The following is a 26,233-nucleotide window of genomic DNA, read 5'->3' as shown; positions in this document are numbered from 1 at the left end:
ACCTGCTGGTCTGTAGGGTGAACTGCACAACCCCAATATGATTTCTGCTGACACAAGAGCACAGTGCTGGGAAACAAGCCTCTCAAAACTTCTACATCCCATTTCTATAGGAGGTAGTGAGCCTGACCACATGCACAGCACACAAATACTACAATCTACAAGCAACTAGCATTTGTGAAAACCACTACACTAAGGCTATCTATGACCAAAGAATTCATATAGAGCCTTGGCTCCCTAAAAACACATAGAAACAAAGCCAAAGGACTCTACCCCATATATGCAACAGTTACACCCTCAAGGGGGGGGGAAGAAAAAAAACTCATCCAAATGAAAGTAAATTCAAAATAAGAAGTGACAGCTTCTACAAATGAGAAGGAACCAGCACAAGAACTTCAGCACCATGAAGAAACATAATGTTGTGACACTCCCCCAAAAACACACTAGCTCTCTAGGAATGGATCCTAACCAAAATGAAAACTTTAAAATGACAAACAATTCAAGATATGGATTTTTATTAGTCCATTTTCATATTGCTATGAGGAAATACCCAAGACTGGGTAATTTATAAAGAAAAAGAGGTTTAATGGACTCACAGTTCCACATGGCTGGGGAGGCCTCACGATCATGGTGGAAGGTGAAAGAGGAGCAAAGGCACATCTTACATGGCGGCAGGCAAAAGACCACATGCAGGGGAACTGCCCTTTATTAAACCATCAGATCTCATGAGACTTATTCACTATCATGAGAACAGCACAGGAAAGACCACTGCCATGATTCAATTACCTTCCACCAGGTCCCTCCCATGACACATGGGGATTATGGGAGCTACAATTCAAGATGAGATTTGGGTAGGGACACAGTCAAACCGTATCAGAATTGTAGGAAAGCTCAATGATATCCAAGAGAAAGTTGAAAACCAACACAAAGAAACCACAAAAACAATTCAGGAGATGAAAGACAAGATAGACTTCTTCTGAAAAACCAAAAAGAATATCTGGAAATGAAAAATTTACTGAAGGAATTTCAAAACACACTTGAAATCATTAACAATAGACTAGACCAAGCAGAAGAAAGAATTTCAGAGCTTGAAGACTGGTATTTTGAATTAACCCAGTCAGACAAAATCAAAGAAAAATGAATGCTAAAAAATGAACAAAGTCTTTAAGAAATATGGGATTATGTAAAGTGACCAAACCCACAAATTACAGACATTCCTGAGGAAAAAAGAAGAAAAAGTAAGAAGTTTAGAAAACATATTTAAGGAATAATTCAGGAAAATTTCCCTGATCTTATTAGAGATGTAGACATTTAGGTAGAAGAAATTCAGATAACAGCTGGAAGATACTATACAAGACAAACATCACCAAGGCATATAATCATCAGACTATCCAAGGTCAATGTGACAGAATAAATATTAAAGGGAGCTAGAGAGAAATGTCAAATCACTGATAAAATAAATTCCATCAGACTAACAGCAGACTTCTCAGCAGATGCCTTACAAGCCAGAAGAGAAAAGTGGGCCTATTTTTCACTTCCTTAAAGAAAAGAAAATGCCAGCCAAGAATTTTATATCCTGCCAAACTAAGCTTCATAAATGAAGGAGAAATAGAATTTTCCAGACAAGCAAATGATAAGGAAATTCATCACCACTAGACTGACCCTACAAGAAATGATCAAATTAGTCCTAAATACGAAAACAAAAGGACAATACTTGCCATCATAAAAGCACATGTAAATAGAAAGCCTACAGACCCTATAAAGCAATTATACAATTGAGACCCAAGGCAACTAGCTAACAATGCTATGACAGAAACAAAACTACATATTGAATATTAACTTTAAATGTAAATGGCCAAAATGCTCCACATAAAATATATATACTATAGATCTAGGAAAACCGGTTTAAAAGACCCAAGACCCAATCATCTTTTGCCTACAAGAGAACCACTTAATGGTTAAAGCACCTACGGACTCAAAGTAAAGGGATGGAAAACATATACCATGAAAATGTAAAACAAAAGCAAATAGGAGTAACCATCCTTATTATATCAGATAAAACAAACTTTAAACCAACAAAATTTTTAAAAAAAGACTAAAAAACGTATTATGCAATTATAAATTGTTCAATACAACAAGCAGATTTAACTATCCTAAATATATGTGTACCCAACACCAGGGCATGCAGATTCATAAAATAAATACTGCCAGACCTAAGAAAAGAAATGGACAGCAATACAGTAGTAGTCAGGGACTTCAACACTCCCCTGACATAACTAGAGTGGTCATTGAGGTAGAAAGTCAACAAACTCTGAACTTAAACTGAACTCTAGACCAAATGGACCTAATAGACATTTACAGAACATCCTACCCAACAACCACAGAATATACAGTTTTCTCACCTGCACATGAAACATTCTCCAAAACTGACCATATGCTTGGCCACAAAACAAGTCTCTACAACTTCGAAAAAATTTAAATCATATCAAATGTCTTCTTGAACCACAGGGAAATAAAATTAGAAATCAATGCCAAGAGGAACCCTGAAACTTACACAAGTACAAGGGAACTAAACAACTTGCTCCTGAATGACTTTGGGGTAAACAAAATTAAGGCCAAAATCAAATTTTCTTTGAAACAAATAATATAGTCACAATATACCAAAACCTGTGGGATACAGCAAAAGTAGTACTAAAGGGAAAATTTATAGCATTATATACCTACATAAAAAAGATAGAAAAATCTAAAATTAGCAGCCTAACTTTGCACTTCAAGGGACTAGAAAAGCAAGAGCAAACCAAACCCAAAGCTAGCAGAAGAAAAGAAATAACAAAGATCAAATCAGAACTAAATGAGATTCAGATGAAAAAAATTACAAAGAATCAACAAAATGAAAAATTGATTCTTTGAAAGAATAAATAAAACAGGTAGATCATTAGCTAGTTTAACCAAGAAAAAAGAATCATGTAAGCACAATCACAAATGGTAAAGGTGACAACATTACAACTGATACACAGAAATACAAAAGATCTCCAGAACTGGCCTGGTGCAGCGGCTCATGCCTGTAATCCCAACACTTTGGGAGGCGGAGACAGGCGGAACACCTGAGGTCAGGAGTTCCAGACTAGCCTGGCCAACACGTTGAAACCCCGTTTTTAATAAAAATAATAATAATTTAAAAATTGGCTGGGCGTGGTGATGGGTGCCTGTAGTCTCAGCTACTTTGGAGGCTGAGGCAGGAGAATCGCTTGAACCCAGGAGACAGAGGTTGTAGTGAGCCAAGACTGTGCCATTGCACTCCAGCCTGGGCATCCAGAGTGAAACTTTGTCTCAAAAAACAAAACAAAACAACTCCAGAATTATCAACATCCCTATGTGTACACCCTAGAAAACCTGGAAGAAATGGATAAATTCCTCGAAACATGCAACCTTCCACGTTTGAACCAGGAAGAAACAGAAATCCTAAACAGACCAATAACAAGTAATGAAATTGAATCAGTAATAAAAGAAATCTTTCTTCTGGCTAACACGGTGAAACTCAGTCTCTACTAAAAATACAACAACAACAATAACAACAAAAATTAGCCAGGCATGGTGATGGGCGCCTGTAGTCCCAGCTACTCGGGAGGCTGAGGCAGGAGAATGGTGTGGACTTGGGAGGCAGAACTTGCAGTGAGCCGAGATCGCACCACTGCACTCTAGCCTGGGCAACAGAGCAAGACTCTGTCTCAAAAAACAAACAAACAAAAAATCTTTCAACAGCAACAAAAAGCCCAGGACCAGACAGATTTAAAACCAAATTTTACCAGATGTGTGAAGAAGAGCTGATACCAATCTTACTGTAGTTTTTTCACACCATTAAGGGGGAGCTATTCCTCCCAAGCTTATTCTATGAAACCAGTATCACCCTGATACCAAAATCAGATGATGACATTGAAAAAAAAAAACTATGGGCCAATATTTCTGATGAACATATTCACAACAGCAAAGTCATGGAATTAACCTAAGTGTTCGTGAACATTTGATTGTATAAAGAAAATGGGGTATATATAGTACACCACGTTTGCCTAACCCAGATTCACAAAGATTTTCCCGTGTTTTTTTTTTCTAGAAGTTTTACAGTTAAGTCTATGATCCATTTTGAGGTAACTTAAAAAAAAAGATATGATATGAGACAAGACTCATTTTTCTGCATATGAATGCTCAATTTCCCTAGAACCATTTGATGAAAAGTCTATCATTTCTCCAATAAATTGACTTTGCATCTTTGTCAAAGTCAATTTGTATTGGTCTACATCTAGACACTTTATTTTCTTTCTTTCATTCTTTCTTTCTTTCTTTTTCTTTTTCTTTCCTTCTAGACACTTTTTCTTTCCTTTCTTTCTTCCTTTCTTCCTTCCTTCCTTCCTTCTGTTAATTTTTATAAAAGATAAGTCCGTTCCAACAAGTATTTAGTTGATGAAGAATAGTGTTCATGGAACTTGGTCAAATAGGGTTGTTCATAAAATAAATTCATTTTTATCTTTTCTAGAATATTTTTTTTCTCTCAAAAGACAAAGAAGGGACTGAGCAGCTGTAAAATATTCACTTTTCTGGTTGTTCAGGTCTTCTTAATTCTTGCTGATTTTCTACTTCTATTAATTATCAGGAGGTGCTTTGATGTCTCCAAGTATAATTGTAGATTTGTCAATTTTTCCTTTTAGTTGTATCAGTTTTCGATTCATGTATTTTGAAGCTCTGTGGTTTTGCACATACATACCTGGATTGTTATGTGTTCTTGGTATGTTTCCCTCTCTTCCTCCCTGACAATGTTCCTTGTTCTAAAGTTTGCTTTGATAACAATATAGCCATTCTTGCATTCTTTTTGTTAGTATATGTTGATGTTTTGTCATTTTCTATTCTTTTATTTTTAACCAATCTATATAATAATATTTATAGTAAGCTGCTTGTAGACTTTAATTGTATCCCCCAAATTTTGATGTGTTCTTTTCATATTTAAGTAGTTCAAAATATTTTCTGAATTCTCTTAAGACTTTTTGATCAACGTGTTATTTAGAGGGGTGTTATTTAATTTTTTCTTTCTTTCTTTTTTTTTTTTTTTTTTGACGAAGTCTCACCCTGTCTCCCAGGCTGGAGTGCAGTGGCTGTGATCTTGGCTCACTGCAGCCTCCACCTCCCAGGTTCAAGCTATTCTCCTGCCTTAGTTTCCCAAGTAAGTGGGATTACAAGTACGTGCCACCAAGCCCAGCTAATCTTTGTATTTTTAGTAGAGACTGGGTTTTGACATGTTGGCCAGGCTGGTCTTGAACTCCTGACTTCAGTTGATCTACCCACCTTGGCTTCCCAAACTGCTGGGAGTACAGGCATGAGTCACAGCGCCTGGCCTTAATTTTCAATTATATAGAGCTTTTAGGTGATCTTTTTTGTGTTCCCACTCTGACAATTTCTGTCTTTTAATTGGCATGTTGAGACCATTTATATTCAGTGAAATTATCGATATGGCTACATTTAGGTTTACTTTTTTATTGTTTTGTAATTTCTTCCCGCTGGTTTTTATTTCTCTATTTACCATTCTTTGCCATGCTTTATATTATAGGCATACCATGCCTTCAGCAAGTCATAATCTTTTTACTGGTGGAAGATTACATTGAATCTGTAGATCACTTTGGGGAGTATGAACATTTTGATATTGATTCTATAATCCATAAACACAAGATATCTTTCCATTTATTTGTGGTTTCTTTTTCTTCCACTCCTTTCATTAATGTTTTAAAGTTTTCAGTATACAGATCTTTCATCTCCTTGATTAAATTTATTTCTAAGTATTTTCTTCTTTTTGATGCTATAGTAAATTGAATTGTTTTCTTAATTTCTTTTTTGAATAGTTAATAATTAATGTATAAAAATACAACTTATTTTTGTATGTTGATTTTCTGTTTTGTAACTTTAGTGAATTCACTTGTTAGTTCGAGCAGTTTTTTTGTGTTTGGAGTCTTTAAAGTTTTCTATGTATGGCCATGTCATCTGCAAAGAGAGACAATTTTACTTCTTTTTTTCCGATTTGGATGGCTTTTATTTCTTTTTCTTTCCTAATTTCTCTGCCGAGGACTTCCAGTGCAATGTTGAATATAAGTGGTGGGAGTTGGCATCCTTATCTTGTTCCTGATCCTAGAGGAAAGGCTCCCAACTTTTCACTATTGAATAGAATGTTAGCTGTAGGCTTGTGATATATGACCTTATTGTGCGGAAGTACATTATTGCTAAATGCAATAATTTGTTGGGAGTTTTTGTCATGGAAGCATACTGATTTTTTTTCAAATGCTTTTTCTGCATCTATTGCGATGATCATACAATTGAAATCCTTCATTCTATTAATGTGGTGCGTCACATTTAGTGATTTACATTTGTTGAACCATCCTTGCATCATAGGGATAAATCTCATTTGATTATAGTGTAGGATTCTTTTAATGTGCTGTTTAATTCAATTTGTAGCTGTTTTGTTAGAGGATTTTTGCATTTACGTTCATCAGGAATATTGACCTGTAATCTTTTCTTATAGTGTCTTTGTCTGACTTTAGCATCAGGATAGTACTAGTCTCATAAAAATCCATTTGTAAGTTTTCCCTCCTCTTCGATTTTTTTTGGGAGAGTGAGAATGATTGGTATTCATTCCTCCTTCAATGCTTAATAGAATTCACCAGTGAGGCCATCTATTATTAAGCTTTTATTTGATGGGAGATTTTTGATTCCTGATTTAATCTTATTACTCATTATTGGTATGTTCAGATTTTCTATTTCTTTTTGATTCAGACTTGACAAGTTTTATATATGTATATACACACATACATATTTAGGATTTATCCATTTCTTCTAGACTGTTCAGTTTTTTGGTGAATAATTGTTTCTTGTAGTCTCTTACAATCCTTTGTATTTCTGTGGTATTAGTCATAATGTCTCTTCTTTCATTATTGATTTTATTTGAGCTTTCTTTTTTTCTTAGTCTAGCTGAATTTTAAAAATCTTCTCCAGAAAACCTTTTAGTTTCATTGATCTTTTATATTGCTTTCTAGTCTCTATTTCACTTATTTCTGCTTGGATCTTTCTTCTACCAACTTTGGGCTTAGTTTGTTCTTCTCTTTCTAGTTCCTTGAAGTGTAACATTAGGTTGTTTACTCGAGTTCTTTCTTTTTAATGTAGGCATTAACTACCATGAACTTCCCTCTTATAACTGCTTTTGCTACATCCCTTAAGTTTTAGTATGTTTGTTTCCATTTTTGTTTGTCTCAAGATATTTTAAAATTTCCCCTTTGATTTCTTTTTTTTACCCATTAGTTGTTCAGGAACACATTATTTAACTTCCACATATTTTTGAATTTTCCTGTTATTAATTTCTATTTTCATACCATTGTGATCAGAAAAGATACTTGGCATGATTTCAATTTTCTAACATGTTTAAATACTTCTTTTGTGGCCTAACATATGATCTATCCCAGAGAATGTTTCATGTGCACTCAAGACAAATGTGCACCTGCTTCTGTTGGAGAGAGTGTTTTGTTAGGTCTATTTGGTCTAAAGTGTAGTTTAAGTCCAATATTTCCTCATTGATTGTATGAATGATCTATTAATTGTTGAAAGTGAATTATTGAAGTCCTCCACTATTATTGTTTTACTGTCTATTCCTCCCTTCAGATCTATTAGTACGTGTTTTATGTATTTAGGCACTCTGATGTCGGGTGCATATATATTTATAATTGTTATATCTTCTTAATATATCGATTCCTTTGTCATTAAAAATTGCCTTCTTTGTTTCTTTTTACAGTTTTGACTTAAAGTCTATTTTGACATAAGTATAGCTACATTTGCTATCTTTTCCTTTCCATTTTCATGGAATGTCTTTTTCCATCCCTTCACTTTCAGTCTATGCATGTCCTAGAAGCTGAAGTAAGTATCTTATAAACAGCATATAGTTAGGTTTTAAAAAAATCCATTCAGGGCTAGGTGTGGTGGCTTGTCCCTGTAATCTCAGCACTTTGGGAAGCTGAGGCAGGCAGTCACTTGAGGTCAGGAGTTTGAGACCAGCCTGGCCGACATGGAAAAATGTGTCTCTACTAAAAATACAAAATATTAGCCAGGTGTGGTAGTGTGCACCTGTAGTCTCAGCTACTTGGGAGGCTGAGGCAGGAGAATCACTTGAACCTGGGAGAGAGAGGCTGCAGTGAGCTGAGACTGTGCCACTGCCCTCCCGCCTGGGTGACAGAGCGAGACTCCATTTCAAAAACAAACAAACAAACAAAACCACCCCATTCAACCACTCTATTTATTTTGCTTAGAGAATTTAATCTATTTACTTTCAAGGTAATTATCAATAGGTAAGAACTTCCTATTGCCATTTTGTTAGATCTTTCTTTCTTTCTTTCTTTCTTTCTTTCTTTCTTTCTTTCTTCTTTCTTTCTTTCTTCTTTTTTTTTTTTTTGCTTATTTTGAGTCTTCTTTTGTGATTTGATGATTTGTTGTAGTGGTATGCTTTGATTTTTTTCTTTGTCTGTTATATATCTACTATAGGTTTTTGTTTTGTGGTCACCATGTTGTGTATGTATAACATCTTACAGGTATAACAGTACATTTTAAGCTGATAACCCCTTAAATTCCATTACATAGAAAAACTACATGTTTCCTGCTCCCTACATGTTATGTTTTTCATTTCATAATTTCCATATTTTAAGCCATTATTTCTTCAAATTTTTTTTCTGTGCCAATCTCTCTCTCATCTTTTTTTGGGATTTCAATGATATGAATATTAGACTTTTGAGTATTTTCCTCTAGGTCTCTGGAGCTCTGTTTTTAAAAATATTTTCCCTCTAAATTCTTCAGATTGAATAATTTTTATTGATCTATACTTGCTTGCTGACTCCTCTATTATCTCCCTTGAGTCCATCCAGTAAATTTTATATTTCAGATATTATATTTTTTAGTTCTAAAATCACCATTTGATTCTGTATTTGTAGCTCCTGCTTCTCTGCTGAGCACTTCTATTTTTATATCCATTTCAAAAGTGGTTCCTTCTAGAAGCACAATTATAGTAGCTGCTCTAAATTCTTTGTCTGATTCTCATATCTGGGTGATCTCAGGATTGACACCTGTTGATTTTGTTTTCCCTTACGAGCGGTTAGATGTTTTTGGTGCTATGTTTGTCAAGCTATTTTGGATTTTATTGGCAATTTGAATATTATATGGGGAGACTCTAGGTCCTAATAAAGTCCTTTGGGGAAGATTATTTTTTGGTTGTTGTTATTTTGCTTTTGTAGATACTCAATTTTCTTAGGTTCAGACTGCAAGTTTTAGCTCACCTTTCTGGATGGTGGTTCCAATGTTAGTTACATTTTCAAGGCCTTTGCTGTGCTGCTTTGGGTCTGCCCGTGCATGTGCTACTCAGAGATAACTCCAGTATGTCTTTAGCTACAGAATTAGAAGATTTCCTTCTCTAGCTCTTTCCTCTCAAGTATCTCCTTCCCCCAAACTCTCTGACTTCCAAGGGCTTGTTTTCCTAGTTATGTGGTCATTAGAAAGATAAGATTTAACTTGAAGCTATAGTGACCATAATACCCATAATTCTCCATGATTGGGGCTGCCTTTAGAGCAAAGTGGTAGAGAAAAGAGAGAGGAAGATAAAAAATAAAAGTGATTCATCTATCCTTTTTGTACTACAGGATTTCCTTTTGGTTCCTTTCTAGTTCCTCTGTTCCAAAATTTGGGCTTTCCCTCAAGGTGTTAGGTACTGGAGCCATTGTTGCCACCATATTGTAGGTTCATGGCTGGGCTGCCCTTGGTGTAGAACTGGGAAAAAATAGAAAAACTGATGGGAATTTTCTACGCTTCCCATTTTTCCCAGTCATCTTTTTATGGGGACCTCTTTTCCGGGCCCTCTGATCAGAAATACTTTTAGAGCTTTTGCTGCTTGGTTCCATGATGGAACAACTCTTGAGTCAAAGTGGGAAAACAAAAGAAGAAAAATACCAAGGAAATTCACCTGTGAATGGATTTTTCTTCAAGCTTAGCTTCTCCGTCCTAATTTGCTTGCATTCTTAATTTTTTTAGAGCTCTCAAGTAGTTGCAGTTTATGTTTTGTCCACTATTTTCAGTTGTAATCCGTGAGAGACAGTGGCTGTAGTGGACTTATTCCATCTTGGCTAGCAATAGGAGTTCTCTATATCTATGCACGTTTGTATTGATTCTTCACAGCTCACAGTGTCTGTCACCTAGATGATGAGCAAAACTTATGTATTGAGTGAAAGGATGAATGAATAGACAAAGGAATGAAAAAATAAGGGTATGAAAAAATAAAGGAAGGAAGAAAGAAAATGAATAGATGGATAGGCAAGGAACATGTAGTTCCTACAGGTGTGTCAGTCTTCAGGCATGATTCTACTTTATGTCGCTAGATGGCAGTAGAAGACAATGCCCACTCAGTGATTTTTTAAAAAAATGTATTCAACACTTATTGACAGTCTACTATGGGCAAGGCACTTTATTAGGAACTGAGATGGGTGAAAGTGGGGAGGAGGATGGGGTCCAAAGAAAAATAAGAGTCAATTTCTGGCCTTTAACAATTCACAAGTTGACAAGTACAGAAAGATTAACCAAATTATGGACATCCTTAAATGGGGTGAGGGGCCATGGCCTCTGCATTCATGTGGTCATGGCTCTGTCTGCAGGCTGAGAACTAGGTGGGTGGGCAGATTTTAGCTGCAGTACACTGTTCTTTGCTGGTGGGGTGACTACTGCCTGCCTGCAGTAGTCACTGGATCCTCTGAAGGGCCTGCATGGACTCAGCTTGTTCTCATGTGGGGATGCAGGCTCAGCATTACAAGATCTTCCATTTCTCGTGACAAGTCAAGAATACAAATTGATATGAAATTTCCTGATTTGTAAATGCTGGCACTAATTCACAGTTTACAGAGGACTGAGTGAGTCAATCAAAACACATCCATGGGATTGGAGTTGGCTCCTGAACCATCATCACTTCATGATCTCTATTCTAGAGAGTCATCTGTGAGTTCCTTTCATGGTCTCTGCCATGGATGAGATCCAGACCAAAGTGTCCTTTGAAGGAGTTCCTCCTTTTTCCACCCCCTCCTTGTTCCCCATTCCTTATGTTCAGAGATTCCCTAAGAGAGTGACACTTACCAGCCTTTCTCTGTACCAGTGAGCCCTACCTGATTTCTCCTCTAGGAAGGAGCCACCAGGCTGGCCAGTCAGGGCAGGTGGCTGGGTTGCAAGCACTCCATTTCTGGTGTCCTTCTTACATCTCAAATACATCAGTTTGAGCTTTTTCATGACGCTAAAGGTTCATTCATGTGCAGAAAATATTCAGAAATTATTTTGATTTTAAAAGTTAATTTTCTTTTTAAATCTATTTAAAAGTTCCTTCAAACATTTAGGTTACATTTAAAATATTATTTTCCTATTACATGTCTACATACATACTTCATTGATTGCTTCTTATTTTTTAATAGTTAGATCTGAAGGAGAATTTAGATTTTGAGTTTCTCTTGCTGATTCCTTATTACAATTATCCAGGACAAAGAAAAAGGATGATAGGTATTCCATGTTCCTTGAGGCCATGGAAGCTGGGAATCTGGTCCAAGGGCACTAGGGTGCCTGAGAAATGCAGTACCAAGAGGCACAGAATGTCGACTCAGGAAGGAGGTAGGAAGTTTCTTTCCCTCTTTCTCTCCTCCAGTGATCAGTACTCCAGGTGGCATAGCAAGAGTCAGAAAAGTACAGCAGTTGCAAGGGCATTTCTCTCTGAGGTTCAGCCTCAACTCTTCCCCTAACCAGGGATGTCACTTTGGACACATTGCTTGGCCTCTCCATGCTTAGTTTTCTTTCTGTGAAGTGGGAGTGTTAACATATCTCCGGGAGGTGTGGGGAAAGGGAAGATGTTGATCAAAGGGTATAAAGATTCAGTTAGATTAGAGGAATATATTTTAGTGTTCTATTGCACTGCATGATGACCATGGCTAATAATACATTATTATATATTTCAAAATTACTAAAATAATAGATTTTTAATGTTCTCATTACAAAAAAATGATAAGTTAGTGAAGCGATTGATATTTTAATTAGCTTGATTGAGTCTTTCTACAATGTATCCATAGATGAAAACATCACATTGTACCCCATAGATTTATACAATTATATATATTATCTCATAGAGCTATTCTGAAGATTAAGTAAAATGTCTGGCCTAATATAAACAGGAGGTAAACAGATAGGTATTTATTTCTTGTTTCTTTGATATAAATGTTAACATCGGATTTATTCATTAAGACCAGCTATAGACAAGATGGTGAGAACCAGCAAGATGTCCTCAGAAATTCCAACTTCACTTATCCCACAGAGCTGACTGTGGCTCCTTCAGAAGTCCAGATAGTTTTTTTTTTTTTTTTTTTTGAGACAGAGTCTGGCTCTGTCCCCCAGGCTGGAGTGCAGTGGCACAATCTCGGCTCACTGCAAGCTCCGTCTCCCGGGTTAATGCCATTCTCCTGCCTCAGCCTCTCCGAGTAGCTGGGACTACAGGCGCCCGCCACCACGCCTGGCTAATTTTTTGTATTTTTAGTAGAGACGGGGTTTCACCGTGGTCTCGATCTCCTGACCTCGTGATTCACCCGCCTCGGCCTCCCAAAGTGCTGGGATTACAAGCGTGAGCCACCGCGCCCGGCCCCAGAAGTCCAGATAGTTTTTATTCTCATTTCCTTTCCAGTCTCAATGTGAACTCTTAGCAAAGAACTGGATCCTTCTCAATCAGCTATTTCCTTCTCATAGTACTAGGACTTCAGAGAGGCGGAAGAAGGAGAGATGGGTGAGGGCTCATCCCAGAAATCCTAGTGGCCAGACCTCTTCTGGGAGCATCAGATGCCTACAAGGTGTTTATGGACCGACATCTGTGAGTGTGTCTGTTTTCTTAGTGTTGGTGTCAGGGTGTGTAGAAGTTGAAAGTGAATGGCAACTCTAGTGTCTTGTTGTGTTACAAACTTTCACCAGGTGGCAGAAGAGTACTGTGAAGAGAAGCCATAAGGCTTCACAATCACTCTCCAAAGTAGTGGGAAGTCAAGCAAGAAAGGGTGGCTTGTTCAGAATAGTCGCGATCATTCTGAAAGCAACTCATTAGGGTTGGCAAGTTAAGCTCCAATATGAATTCATTTGGAAACCAGAAAAACAAGAAGAGACCAGCCTGCCAGATGAGAGGAGATTCTGTATGAAAGGAGAGACTTCAAGAAGTGTGGATGGCAAACCATCCCAAAAGCCTGAACAGTAGGGTAACATGAATGGACCTCATTTAGTTGATTACCTGGAAGTTCAACTGTGGGTATGAAATGTAGGATCAGCTAATATGGTGGCAGAGGAGCTGGTTGCCTATATGGTTTAATTGGAGAATTCCTGAATCTATTTTCTTCCACCCAGTTTCACTATTATGGTTTATCTGGGGTCAGCCTTTTCTCTAAAAGGTCACTATTATAATGCAGGTACAGGACACCCCTCCAGCCCCTTAACTCTTGTTAACTGATATTAATTCTTCTGATTAGTTTATGTCACTTGGAAGAGTGAATTGTCTCAAGGAAAGAATGGAGAACAGGCTAGACCTTGGTGTTGCTAAAGCTAGTGCTGCACTCATGGCTAGGCCTGTGTTCTCCTGTTGAATAGAAACAATTTCATAGAATGCCAACATCAGAAAAGGCACTCTGTGATCACAATAGAGAAAGAAAAAAAATCCACTCTATAATCCTGTCTGAGCACAGATGAAACCAAGAGCGTTGTCTAAAAGTGAACACAAAAATGACCAGTGTGCCCCTATCCTTATTGATATAAGTGATTGCTGCTGCTTTACCAAGGAATGCGTTAGTCAGTCTTGTTTTATTCTTCACACCTTCTAGATAAGAATTATTAAGATACCCAGTCATAGGATCCTAACAATATCCAACTCAGAGAAAAGTTCCACTTCCTTAAACCCTGTCCAAAATCACTTAACACAAGGTTTGGCAAGACAGCACCTGATGTTCAGAGAGAGATGGAAACTAGGGAAAGAAAGTACCAAAGGAAAGGGAAGAGATGATGAAGCCAAAACCTCAGAGCTTTACAGTGGGGCCTTGAGTGGGCTCTTGTTTCAATGTATTCAGTAACCAGAAGCCAGGGACCCTGCTTGCACTGCCCGCCACTGACATTTCTCCTCTGATCTAAGTCTCTGCTTAACAAAGAAGCCTGTGGCTACTCTTAAAGTCTCTCCATCTGGAATGGGGGTGAGTTCGTTCAGCTCACTCCTTCTTCTCCTTCCTGAGCAGCTGACTTATTCTGATGTGGTTTTGCGGTTATACAGTAAGCAGCACTGCTTATGTGGACATGGTGTACTTTCAGTTTCTGAAAGTGAGTCATGTTGACTTTCCTCTGAGGAGTAAGAGTGACCCTTGCTCAAAAGGACAATATGACTAGAAGGAAGAAACACCAGAGGCCACCAGTACCAGAATGTTTACCAATGTACGCAGTCACTAGTTTTTAGGAGTAGTTTGTGTCGTCTTTTTAAACAAGGTAAATTAGGAAGAAACATTTGGTTTTGAATCTTTGAGTGTTTGCCAATGTTTGAAGTACTTATCTATTTTTACTCATCATTTAAAGTGATGTTGGTGGCTAAAGAGCTCAAGATCTACAAACATACTTAAATAAGTTTACATTTGGTCAGCTGGAACCTGATGGGGAAATTTCCAAGAGGATCACGTGCTAGTATTACATCTTTAATTTTCATGTCTGTTAATGGCTCGTGATATTGGACTATTAATCCAGGCCCTAAGAAATCTCAGCAGGTCTATTGAGAATCAAAATTGAGGCTGTAAATAGTCAGCCAATATACAGAATAAGGGGTTTCTTGTAATCTAACTCTCCTTCGTAGTCCCATTTGGTTAATTTTTTCATGATAACATGTAGAGCCAATATGGGCTCTTGTCACCACTTCTGCACCCTTGCAAGCATTGTTAATTGTCTTATGTTTTTCTTGCTTAGCCAGGATGCAGCCTCAAGATACTTCCCGTCACCATGCTCCTGACAGCCACTGCTGTCAGATCACAGTAGATAAGTGAGATCAAGCCCATTTGCATGTCTGCCCTAGAATCTCCATTTAACTTTGCTCTTGGGTATCCAAATCATAGGAGTGCCACTGTCCTCCAATCAAAGAGACTGTCTTTCTTTCCTCAACAATTAAATCTCTCTGGGTCCAAGAAAGTGCAAATAGAATTATTGTCAAATTCTATATCACTGAGCCATCATCATTACCTATTGCCTTGGTAAGTCATTTGGGCGATTGGAGAGAATAAGAAAAGCCCAGTAGTGAAGCAACATGTATTAAATAATTAGAGAGATATTCAAGACAATTTATATTTCACAAGTGTATAAAAATTGCTATTACTTCATGGGACTGAATTTTCTTTTCTATTTTCTATTTTCTTTCTTTCTTTCTTTCTTTCTTTCTTTCTTTCTTTCTTTCTTTAGATGGAGTCTTGCTCTGTTACCCAGGCTAGAGTGATCACAGCTCACTGCAACCTCTGCCTCCCAGGCTCAAGCGATCCTCTCACCTCAGCCTCCTGAGTAGTTGGAACTACATGTATGCACCACCAAGCCCGGCTAATTTTTGTGTTTTTTGTAGAGACAGAGTTTCATCATGTTGCCCAGGCTGGTCTGTGAACTCCTGGACTCAAGCGATCTGCCTGCCTCAGCCTCCCAAAGTGCTGGGATTACAGTGGGCTGAATTTTCAAGGCAAGGCAAGTCCCCCTTTCAACTTTTGTTAGGTACTAGGCCTGTCATTTGGTAGTTGCTATAAAGTAGGTGGCAGCATCTATTAGGGTAGAATAGATTCAGTAGGGAGACTTACTAAACTGCTAATATTTATGAAATTTAGTATGTGTTAGCTATTTGTGCTTCTTAATAAATTTATTAAAATCATAATATACAAGTACTGATTAAATATCATTCTAGCTGAGAGTCTTGGTTGCAATTAATAGGCATAAGCTTTAGATTATATAAGCAGGAAAAGGACTTATTGAAAGGTTCTAGACACAGAACCTCATCTCCTCCGGTGCTGAAGCCTGCAGCGGGGCAGGATGGGCAGGAGAGCAGAGCCGTGGAGTCTGCGGCATGGCTGAAGAGCAGCGTGTAATTCCCACGGCGGGATTGTTCTGCACCCGCAGCCCCTGGACTAGCAGGATATGAACCTGGGGGGCTGCGTGCTTACAGGCGCAGACGTCAGAGAGCCCGCGGCTTAAAGTGCGTCGCCTGGCTAGCGCCATCACCTCGCCTTCTTCAAGGCCTCCAGGGCTGGGCCCAAGCACCTGTCGACGGCACCCTGGGCCCAGAGCACTCGCGGGCCTCATCTCCAATGATTCAGAACTTACATCCATTGCTGCTGCAACCCCAAGATGTCGGAGACGTGGTGGAAACGCTTATGGTATGAAGAAAGCTTATGGTATGAAGAAAGCTTATGGTATGAAGAAAACATGAGGCACCACCAGTTACATCTGGTGATCAAGGCTTTCCTGTGTGGCTGCATCAGTGGGACATGCTCTACCCTCCTTTTCCAACCTCTGGATCTCCTTAAAACACGCCTGCAAACCCTCCAGCCCTCAGATCATGGGTCTAGACGTGTTGGGATGTTGGCTGTACTCTTGAAGGTGGTTCGCACAGAGGGTCTTTTGGGCCTTTGGAAAGGGATGTCCCCTTCCACTGTGAGATGTGTCCCTGGCGTTGGAATCTACTTTGGCACTCTCTACTCTTTGAAGCAGTATTTCTTGCAAGGCCATCCCCCAACCGCCCTGGAGTCAATCATGCTGGGGGTGGGCTCTCACAATGTTGCAGGGGTCTGTATGTCACCCATCACTGTAATCAAGATGCGCTATGACAGTGGGAAATATGGCTATGAGAGTATCTACGCTGCCCTGAGGAGCATCTATCGCAGTGAGGGGCACCGGGGCCTCTTCAGTGGTTTGACAGCAACTCTCCTTCGACATGCACCCTTTTCAGGAATCTACCTGATGTTTTACCACCAGACCAAAAACATAGTGCCCCATGACCAGGTGGATGCAACCTTTATTCCTATTACAAATTTCCACTGTGAGATATTTGCTGGTGTTCTAGCCTCACTGGTAACTCAACCTGCAGATGTTATCAAAACTCATATGCAGCTTTACCCACTGAAGTTTCAATGGATTGGCCAAGCAGTGACACTTATTTTCAAAGACTATGGGCTATGTGGCTTCTTCCAAGGTGGCATCCCCTGAGCCCTCCGCAGAACTCTAATGGCAGCAATGGCGTGGACGGTGTAGGAAGAGATGATGACCGAGACGGGCCTTAAGTCCTGACCAAGAGAGGACTGGGAAAGGGTGAAATCTATTGCCCTGCTTGGTTTCTGCCAAGGGCTGCTGCTGCTTACCATTCTGCAGTAAGATGAAGTCCTACCTGGAAAACCTGGCAGAAATTGTGTGCCTTTGCCTTCAGTAATCCCTTTAAGGAGAAAATATATGGACCTGATTTGAGCCTTCAGAATCTCCAAAAGAGGAGTCACCAATACATAGAACACACTGGGGTGTTAGGGGAGAGTTTTGCATACCCTGCGGGGCTACTTGGAAAGGCATTTTCCCAGGAGAGCTCTGTCATGTGGCTGTGCTTCAGGCCCACACCTACACCACAGGGTCTCCTTGGGTACGTTCTTGGGCAAGGAATCAAAAAGCCAGAGAAGCTGTAAGCTGCCTGCCGGGCCTGAGGAGCTCCAGCCAGGGAAGACTGGATGTGAGGAAAGGAGTCACTGTCACCAGGTCACAGACTGACTGAGGTGATGGTAGGATGAGGAGGAACAGATGTCCTTCTTTAACTGGTTCTTAGTCAACTTCTCAGAGGCTCTGGAGAACGGGACAGTGGCTTTCTAGCCTCTGAATGTCCAAATAAAATTTTTTGGTGTTGGCCCCTGTACTGTTTTACCTCTAAATTCTGGCATTTTTTTCCCTGCAATTAAAGTGCTTTACTTTAAAAAAAAAAAAAAAAAATGGTTCTAGAGTAGCTCAGAGAAGCAACTAGAAATCTAGAACACAAGACTTCAATCAAAAGACAGTCACCACACTTCCGTCAGGCTGGTGCAAGAGCTGTGCACTTGTCTGATTCTCAGAGAAGAGAATGGAGGTTCTCTAAAAAAATATTTTAAGGGCATGTCTATGCATATATACAATATATTTTTTAAACTTTTAAGTTCAGGGGTACATGCGAAGGTTCATTATATAGGTAAACTTGTGTCATGGGGGTTTGTTGTATAGATTATTTTGTCACCCAAGTATTAAGCCTAGTACCCTTTAGTTATTTTTCCTGATCCTCTCCCTTGTCCCAACCTCTACTCTCTGATAGGCCCCAGTGTGTGTTGTTCCACTCTATGTGTCTATGTGTTCTCATCATTTAGCTCCTATTTATAAATGAGAACATGCAACATTTGGTTTTCTGGAAAATGGAGTTTCTTAATCTTCTGTTACATAAACCCCCTTGGCCACAGGGTGAAGCCTATGAACCTCTTCTCAGAATAATATTTTAAAATGTATAAAGCAAAGTGCATGGGATTACCAAGGAAACCAATTCTACTGAAATATGGTTATCAAAATAATAAAAAATCCCAAATATATGCTATAGTAATGTATGTGCTTCCTTATTAAAGCATTAAATAACATTACCTGGTGGGTCTAATTATTAATGTAACTTCAGTAGTGATGAGCATAAACAGATCTTGGCTATCCACAAGCTCTGTAGCTTACAATATCTGCAATGAGTGTTAGAAATATTACAATATCTGCAATGAGTGTTAGAAATATTACAATATCCGTAATTTCAACCAGTGACAAGGTCACAATTACTGCTTATACAACTGTCGTTAGTTTAATGCCTACATTCATAATTAAAGAATATTCCAAATTTTAGTTTGCAGTTAGTGAAATAAAGTTATATGTTTTTTTCTACTCATTTTCATGGATTTCTTTGAATTTTATTTATGGGCTCCAGGTTAACAGCCCCAATTTTAGACTGTGAACTTCTTGAAGGGGAAATTTTTGCTTTATTCAGTTTTGCACTTATGTTATCTCTATTTATATAAGTGCTGTGTGTCCTTTTACTATTAATAAGTGACATATTCCTTCTTCTGAGCACTTAGGCAAATATCTGAAAATTGGGGCAAGAGATCCCAAACACGGTGCAGATTACCATTCAATACTGATGATTCTCAGGTTATCTTTGTGCAGAAAAACCCACTCACTTCTTTCTACAGCCATAAGCTTTATTCCTCTTCTCAACCACACTAGTGAAATTCTGTGGAGCAATTGCCCATAGAGTTCTACCACAGGACCTGGCTGCTCTTCTGGACTACATGGACAGCCATTTCTTTAATGCTGTCTTCTGGAAGGACTTGGATTTTACAATAGCGATTGTCTACCTAACATTCCCCGAGGAAAGAAAATGCACTCCTTTCCAGAAAGTCACAATTATTTTCTCATCTCTCTGTCATTTTAATTGCTTTATTGGAGAGTTTCTTTCTGTCATCCGTTGGTTCATGTTCAGCTAGTCAGCCTTCCAGCTGACTATAATTTCTTGTTTTACAATCAGGTTAAATGTGAATTGAGCAATTTGTACTTGGTAAATATTCAAGAAAAGTTATTATGCTAACATTATTGAAGAACTTCTTGATGAATTAAAGTGTTGTTTGTCCCTTTAATATCCCACATGCCTGGTACTTGGATTCTTATATCTGCAGCTGTGATGCTTTAACTCTCATGCCCTGTTTCACAATTTATTGACTTCATTTAATAGTCGAGAGAAAATGATGACTGAAAGTAATTTATCAGATGGGATATTTCTTCTATTTACCTCTTTCCTGCCATCTATATCTCATTACAAAATATGGAAAGTAAAGAAATACAATGTGAAATATCAAAATGTATTATAAGGAAAATCTCTTTAAATCATATGGTCAATAAAATCAGTAACAACAACAAAAAGATCTCACAATGACATGAGCTTTGAAAAGCTCTTGGATGTTACTGAGTACTTTTCATCTTATTGATCAAAACATCTTCCTGAAAGAATAAGTTTCTTTGAAATCAGAAAATTAAGCCAGAAAATTCATTCTTCCTGTTCCATTCCACTTACTTCACAAACATTTCTTTTCTTGTTGTCTAGACAACAATGAGCCGCTGTTAGAGGATTCTGAGGAGTTTAAACTGCTGAGAATTTGATCACATAACTGTTTGGAATCACCACAACTCTGAGGTGTATCAGGGATTGTTATATGTCTTGAAGAGACAAGGAAACTGAGGCACAGAAAATGAAAAATGACTTGTTAAAGTCATCTATCTATTAATTGTCAACAACAGAATTAGAATTCTACATTTCTGAACTTCTATCCAATTGTCTTTTAAAAGGGCAGGCATGGCCAGGCGCGGTGGCTCACGCCTGTAATCCCAGCACTTCAGGAGGCTGAGGCGGGTGGATCACGAGGTCAGGAGATCGAGACCATCCTGGCTAACACCGTGAAACCCTGTCTCTACTAAAAATACAAAAAAAAAAAAAAAAAAAAAAATTAGCCGGGTGTGGTGGCCGGCACCTGTAGTCCCAGCTACTTGGAAAGCTGAGGCAGGTGAATGGCGTGAACTGGGAAGGCAGAGCTTGCAGTGAGCCGAGATCACAGCACGGCACTCCAGCCTGGGGGACAGAGCGAGACTCTGTCAAAAAAAAAGGGCAGGCACAAATCCATATTTATAGTAAAGTAACTTTCGCAGATTGTGCCTCTATAGTCTCCTTTTCAAAAATTTTTTTCAGTTTTTCTAAAACCAGCTATTTATTCACTATGAATTCATTTTCTCCCCCCCAGGAAGAGCACTAGCTGTCAGTTCTAAGTTGGAAAGCTCAGCCTAAGCTTGCTGTCTTTGGTCATTCTGGAGCAGTTGGTGCAGACTTTTGTTTTCCTCCAGTGAAAATAGAATTCATTTCAGATGAATTGTCTATTTCTTCAAGAAATTCCTGTGTAACTTTGCTAAGTATTTATTGAGCAGGTGCTATATGTAGAGCCTTGCACTTCCACTCATTTGGAGGACTGGGATGTATAACTTAAGCTATTCCTAAGGGCTTTTAAGCCAAACAGACATCCTAGTCTTTTTCCTGGGAAAGGAACTACAGAGTTTCCAGACACAGTGATCTGAAACACTTCCGAGACATAAGCTGCTTTTGAGAGATGGCCTCGTAGAAAGAAAAGTTGACCTACTCTTTCAACACATTGTCTGCAAGTCTGTTTTTGTTCATTCCAATCACTTCATGTGAGCAAAGGATGAACTGAATTCTTGTCCTCTAGAAATAATTATTTAAATAAAGAAGGTTTTATTTATTTTTTCTTTTCCTCTTCCTTTCTTCCTTCTTTTCTCTCATTATTTTATTTTTCCCAAGAATGTTTATTGAGGTTAGAACAAAAGAACAGAGATAGGATATGAATAAAACATGGTTTTCGCCTGAAGGAGACAGACATGTCATAAGTTACAATGTAATATTTTTTTCTGTAATAAGAATATCTGTAAAATTTAACAGCAGCACAGAGCATGAGTGCCTAACTACCAAGGGTAATTAGGTGAGTCTTTATACTGTAGGTGAGATTTAAACAGGGTCTTGGAGAATGAATAAAAGTTTGACAGGTGAGTTATTTATGCTGGTAAATTAAAAATTTAATGTACCCCAAGAAATAAATGACAGAAGCCACATAAGCAAAACCATTTTTCTTATTACCTTAATTGGACTTGGGGAAAAAGAAAACTAAGGTTGAGAACTAGAAAATGATAGAGAAGCCCAACTCCAACTCTAAAATGTGGCCTTTAAGAAACTGGCCAGAGATTCTGAGCTGCCAACGGTTCTACCAAGCATTTCCTGCTTCTAGGTGATCTGAAGTTTCTGGTGGGAGGTCTTTAGAGCTAGTGTCTGGCTCTCTATCAAATATCGCTTTCCTAGCCATCAGAGGGGCCCCAACTACTCAAAACTGAAATTGTTGGTTAAACCACAGCTTTGACTACTCAGCCCCCCAAGTCTCCAGTCATACTTTACTTGTTAATTATCTCTACTCCCACACAGAACCTGCCCTTTTTTGCTGGGTGATGCCAGTAAACTCACCTCTGACTAGGATTAGGTTATATGGGAGGTCAAAGCCCTATGGGATTTTTAGAATGTTTAGTAGAGTATTAAAGCATCCTTGGGGGCTGCCCCTCATAAATGTGCCAATGTGACCTATCCCCATCCTAACTCCTCACATAAACATGGTGGCTTTCTTCTAAAGTTCACTTGCGGTAAATGGTCATGAATAAGTACACAACTAAAATGAACTATTTACTAGCTAATTTTTGGAGACATTTTACTTTTAGGACAAAAAGCCAAATGACAAAATAAAACTTCTAGGGGATCAATCCAGATTTAGTTCAATCTCCCCAATCTTCTATTCTACATCTATTTTCCATATATGTAATTATAAATAATTAGGCTGACAACCTAAAAAAAAGATTGTTGATTGTTTTGTACTTGTAAATGCCAAAAACATTACAGCAATAAAAATTAAAACAGTGTATACCTATGTAACAAATCTGCATGTTCTGCATATGTATCCTGGAACTTAAAGTAAAATTTAAAAAAAAAAAAAAAAAGGAAGTGACTGCAGATTAACCACAGAATTAACTTGAAAATTCTCTTCTCTATGTGTTCGGGTTAATTGATTTCTTTCTGTGAAACTTCATGTATTCTGTTTTCTTAAACTAAAAAGAAGTTTTAAAAGCATTGTTTTACATGTCCAAGAAGAAAATGTAGTCAACGAAAAATAGGAATCACATTCTAATTTTAATTTAACTCATTGCTTAATTATTCATTGGATAATTTTTGTTTCCTTATACCTGATCACTGCACACTTTTTATTTCAAAATGAACAGGAGGAAAACAGCCACGAGAATAAATGCTCAGGCTCAGTTACAAATTCTATCTGCATTCAGCTGGTGACTTTAGTTAGGGTTGAGAATCCAAATCACTTATGGAGCTTTGTAAAAATCATACTCTTTTTTCCACCCCCTGACATTTTTATTCACTGGATCTGGGTGCCGTCTGGACATACTTATTTTGGAGATGCATTCTGTATAATTTTGATGCTTTTCCATTTTGAGAACTACCAGCTTAAATTATTTTCCTTTTAGTCTTTGTGTCCTCTATTGTACCTTCTCTAATTTGCTGCTTACTGTTTATTGAGCAATTTTTATTTCCTTATATGTATTACTTCACACCTCCTTATTCCAAAATGATCATGGAAAATTCAGAAGAGATGACTAGCAATATCTGGATAGCAATATCTAGATATCCAGTAGTTCCCAGTCAGTTAGTTAGAACTCAGCATAGGGTTCCCTGGAGGAGGCAGAGACCCAAGAAAAATGGAAAAGTCTTGTATATTCAGAGACCTGGGTATGAGTGTATAGACCGGGTAGCTCATGGGGATGCAGGAGCTGTGTCAAGGGTGTTTCTGGAAGGTTGGAAAGGGCCAGCTGTTTTCTAGCTACCCCTTTTCTCAGGAACAAATCAGGGGGTCATGATTCTTAGGGTAGGGGAATTGATATTTTGCCTAGTTAGTTTCTTGGTTCCATAAAGGAATTGATGGTCTCACTAGGGCCTGCTGAATGGACTGGAACTATAGAAGAAGGGCTTGACAGTCTCAATTCAAAAGGTCTCACAAAGCTTAAACTCTCACTGGAATGCTGAATCATAATCCTCCGATCCTGGCACACAACTGAGAGCACCACCACGAATCAGGAAGTAAACACCTATCATTAGTGACAAACTGTCCAAAGAAGTGAATCTGCCAAAAAGAGGGCACTTCAACTAAAATATTCACTCCTGTACCTGTATTCTGTTCTACTTTTAATTTAAACTTCTAATTTGAATGTACTCTAAACTTGAAATCCAGTGTCTCAGTTTTTTGCTTTCCAGACTTGGAGGAATTTCCCCAACGTCCCAGTGCCCCACTGGGTTTCACTCTGCACTGGGTCTGTAGCTTTCCAGGAGTTCTATTGCTTCCTCTTCTTTCTTTCCCGTTTTTGCAAACATGGTGACACAATGACTGTCCCTCTCCTTTTATGAAACCACATAAAGTCATAACAAGCAAATGATCCTACTCCAGCATGGACTTTACAGTTATTTTTTTTCTATGTGTCTTGTGGGAGGGTGGAGTGGAATTCGTCTCAGATTGACCGCATTTCTAGTTGAAGGTATGTAATCTCTAGCCACTTTCTCATTTTTCTTTAGGTATTGGTACAACAAAGATAATCCTGAACCTGAATAAAAGATTTCATGGATAAGAATGAAAAGAGATGAAGATTTTCAAAAGAGGGATTTCTCTTTCTCTTTTAACCTCTTTAGAGAGAAACATTCCTTTATTCTCACAATTATGAAACAAAATGTCATTTTGTTCTTTGAAAACCTGAAATTAAATTTTAGACAAAAGTTGTTATTAGTAGAGTCACTACACATGAAAAAGAAGATATATTCATTGTAAGCAGCATTTCCTAGTGACAAATAGCTTTAAGATTTGTTTCAGAAGTAAAACACAGCTACCAAAGAGTGCAATTGCTGGACTGCAGTTGTGTGGTAAGACCATGCTTCGCTTTGTAAGAAATTTTCAAACTGTCTTCCAAAGCAGCTGTACAATTTTTCATTTCCACAGATCATAAATTAGAGTTCCTGAAATAAAAAGACCCTCACCAGCATTTACTGTCTGTATTTTGGTTTTGGATTTTTGCCATTCCAATTGGTGTATGGTGGTATCTTGTTTTAATTTGCAATTCCCTAATGATATAGGATGTTGAAGATCTTTCCATGTATTTATCTGCCATCTATATACCATCTTTACTATAGGTTTACATCTTTTCCTTATTTTTAAATTGGGTTGTTTGCTTTTTAACTTGATATTTCAAGAGTTTTTGGTATATTTTGGATACCATTTCTTTATCAGATATTTGTTTTGCAAATACTTTCTTCCTATCTGTGGCTTGTCTCTTCATTCTCTGAAGGGACCATAGTTTAAAAATGAGATATGTTATGTCATGCCAATAAGCAGTATTCTTGGTTTCCTGGGAGTGCTCAATTATAATGTTAGGAAAGGGGAAAACAGAGAAACTTAAAAGTTAAATTCTCTGAACTATGGGAACTTAAAGAGAATGATCACAGGAGCCAGAAGGGAGATTATGTGAATTATCAAATTTTGTGGAATAAAGTGGACAGCCTGCGAGTGTTTGGTGCCATTTAAGAGACAGCCCCATCCTGGTGGGGCATGTATGCCCTTGTTTAGTTCTGGTGCTCGCCATCTTTCCTTCAGAAACCTCTACCTTGCACTTCACTTCATTCTTCTAAGATCATTCTCTCTTGATGTATCTCCTACCATTTACATCACTGAAACCCCATGTTTGACACCCAATATACGGTACTGAATCATGAGCTTGGGTTTTAATGCCAGAGAGATTGGGCCTCAGCACTCAACTTTGTGACTTTAGAGCTTTGTGACTTTAAGGAAGTTGTTAGCATCTAGCAGCCTGTTTCTTTGTGTACCTACCTCACAGTTTTACTGAGAAGATTAAGTCATATTAAGCATTCAGCTCATTGGGTGGTACTGGTGCTCAGCAAATGCCAGTTCTCTTTTTATCCTCCTTTCTTTTCCTCTAGGTTCTCTCTACCTTTATAACCTACACTCTTTTGTTTGTTTGTTAGACTAACACTTTTCCATGAGTCTGAATATTCCTCTAAAGAACACTGTGAGCATTCCTTCCTCCCTCCTATTGACTTTCTCTCCTTTAAATGTCCTGTGATCAGTCCCCATGTGGTCTTTCCTGGTCTCAAGAAGAAGCTCCCACACAGATACAACTGAGAGTATTTCTTGGATCTGCACCTCCCTTTTAGCTTTTGCTATTTTTATTTCTAACTTTCCTACTCTTTTTAGAGGCTTTGAATTAAGGAATTCAGTGATATAAGTATTTAATGATGAAGCACTATGTTCCTAGCATTGTGACAAACCTGTGGGTTTTGAGAGAATCAAAAGATATATATTTTCCCTTCAAATTGATGATCTACTCAGGAAGACAAGATATATGCACATGAAATAGACTTCAACAT

At 38.2% G+C, this 26,233-nt stretch overlaps 1 protein-coding gene across 1 annotated transcript; it reads left to right on the top strand.

Annotated features, from left to right (window-relative positions):
• The first annotated feature begins 16,418 nt into the window (after positions 1–16,418).
• On the top strand, positions 16,419–17,359 carry LOC116472295 (mitochondrial glycine transporter-like). The gene is made up of 2 exons (XM_032159090.2): positions 16,419–16,487; positions 16,552–17,359. The coding sequence occupies exons 1-2, from the start codon at positions 16,419–16,421 to the stop codon at positions 17,314–17,316; spliced, it is 834 nt and encodes a 277-aa protein (XP_032014981.1). The 3' UTR covers positions 17,317–17,359.
• The last annotated feature ends 8,874 nt before the right edge of the window (positions 17,360–26,233 follow it).

Source organism: Hylobates moloch, unplaced genomic scaffold (genome assembly GCF_009828535.3).
Source record: "Hylobates moloch isolate HMO894 unplaced genomic scaffold, HMol_V3 SCAFFOLD_8, whole genome shotgun sequence".
Taxonomy (NCBI): Eukaryota; Metazoa; Chordata; class Mammalia; order Primates; family Hylobatidae; genus Hylobates; species Hylobates moloch.
Note: the sequence above shows the minus strand (reverse complement) of the source record. Positions and strands in the feature narration are given on the sequence as shown.

Coding starts and splice junctions, on each gene's coding strand:
- LOC116472295 (XM_032159090.2), top strand. CDS start 16,419: ATGATTCAGAACTTACATCCATTGCTGCTGCAACCCCAAGATGTCGGA. Junction 16,488..16,551: donor ACGTGGTGGAAACGCTTATG/GTATGAAGAAAG, acceptor AGGCACCACCAG/TTACATCTGGTGATCAAGGC.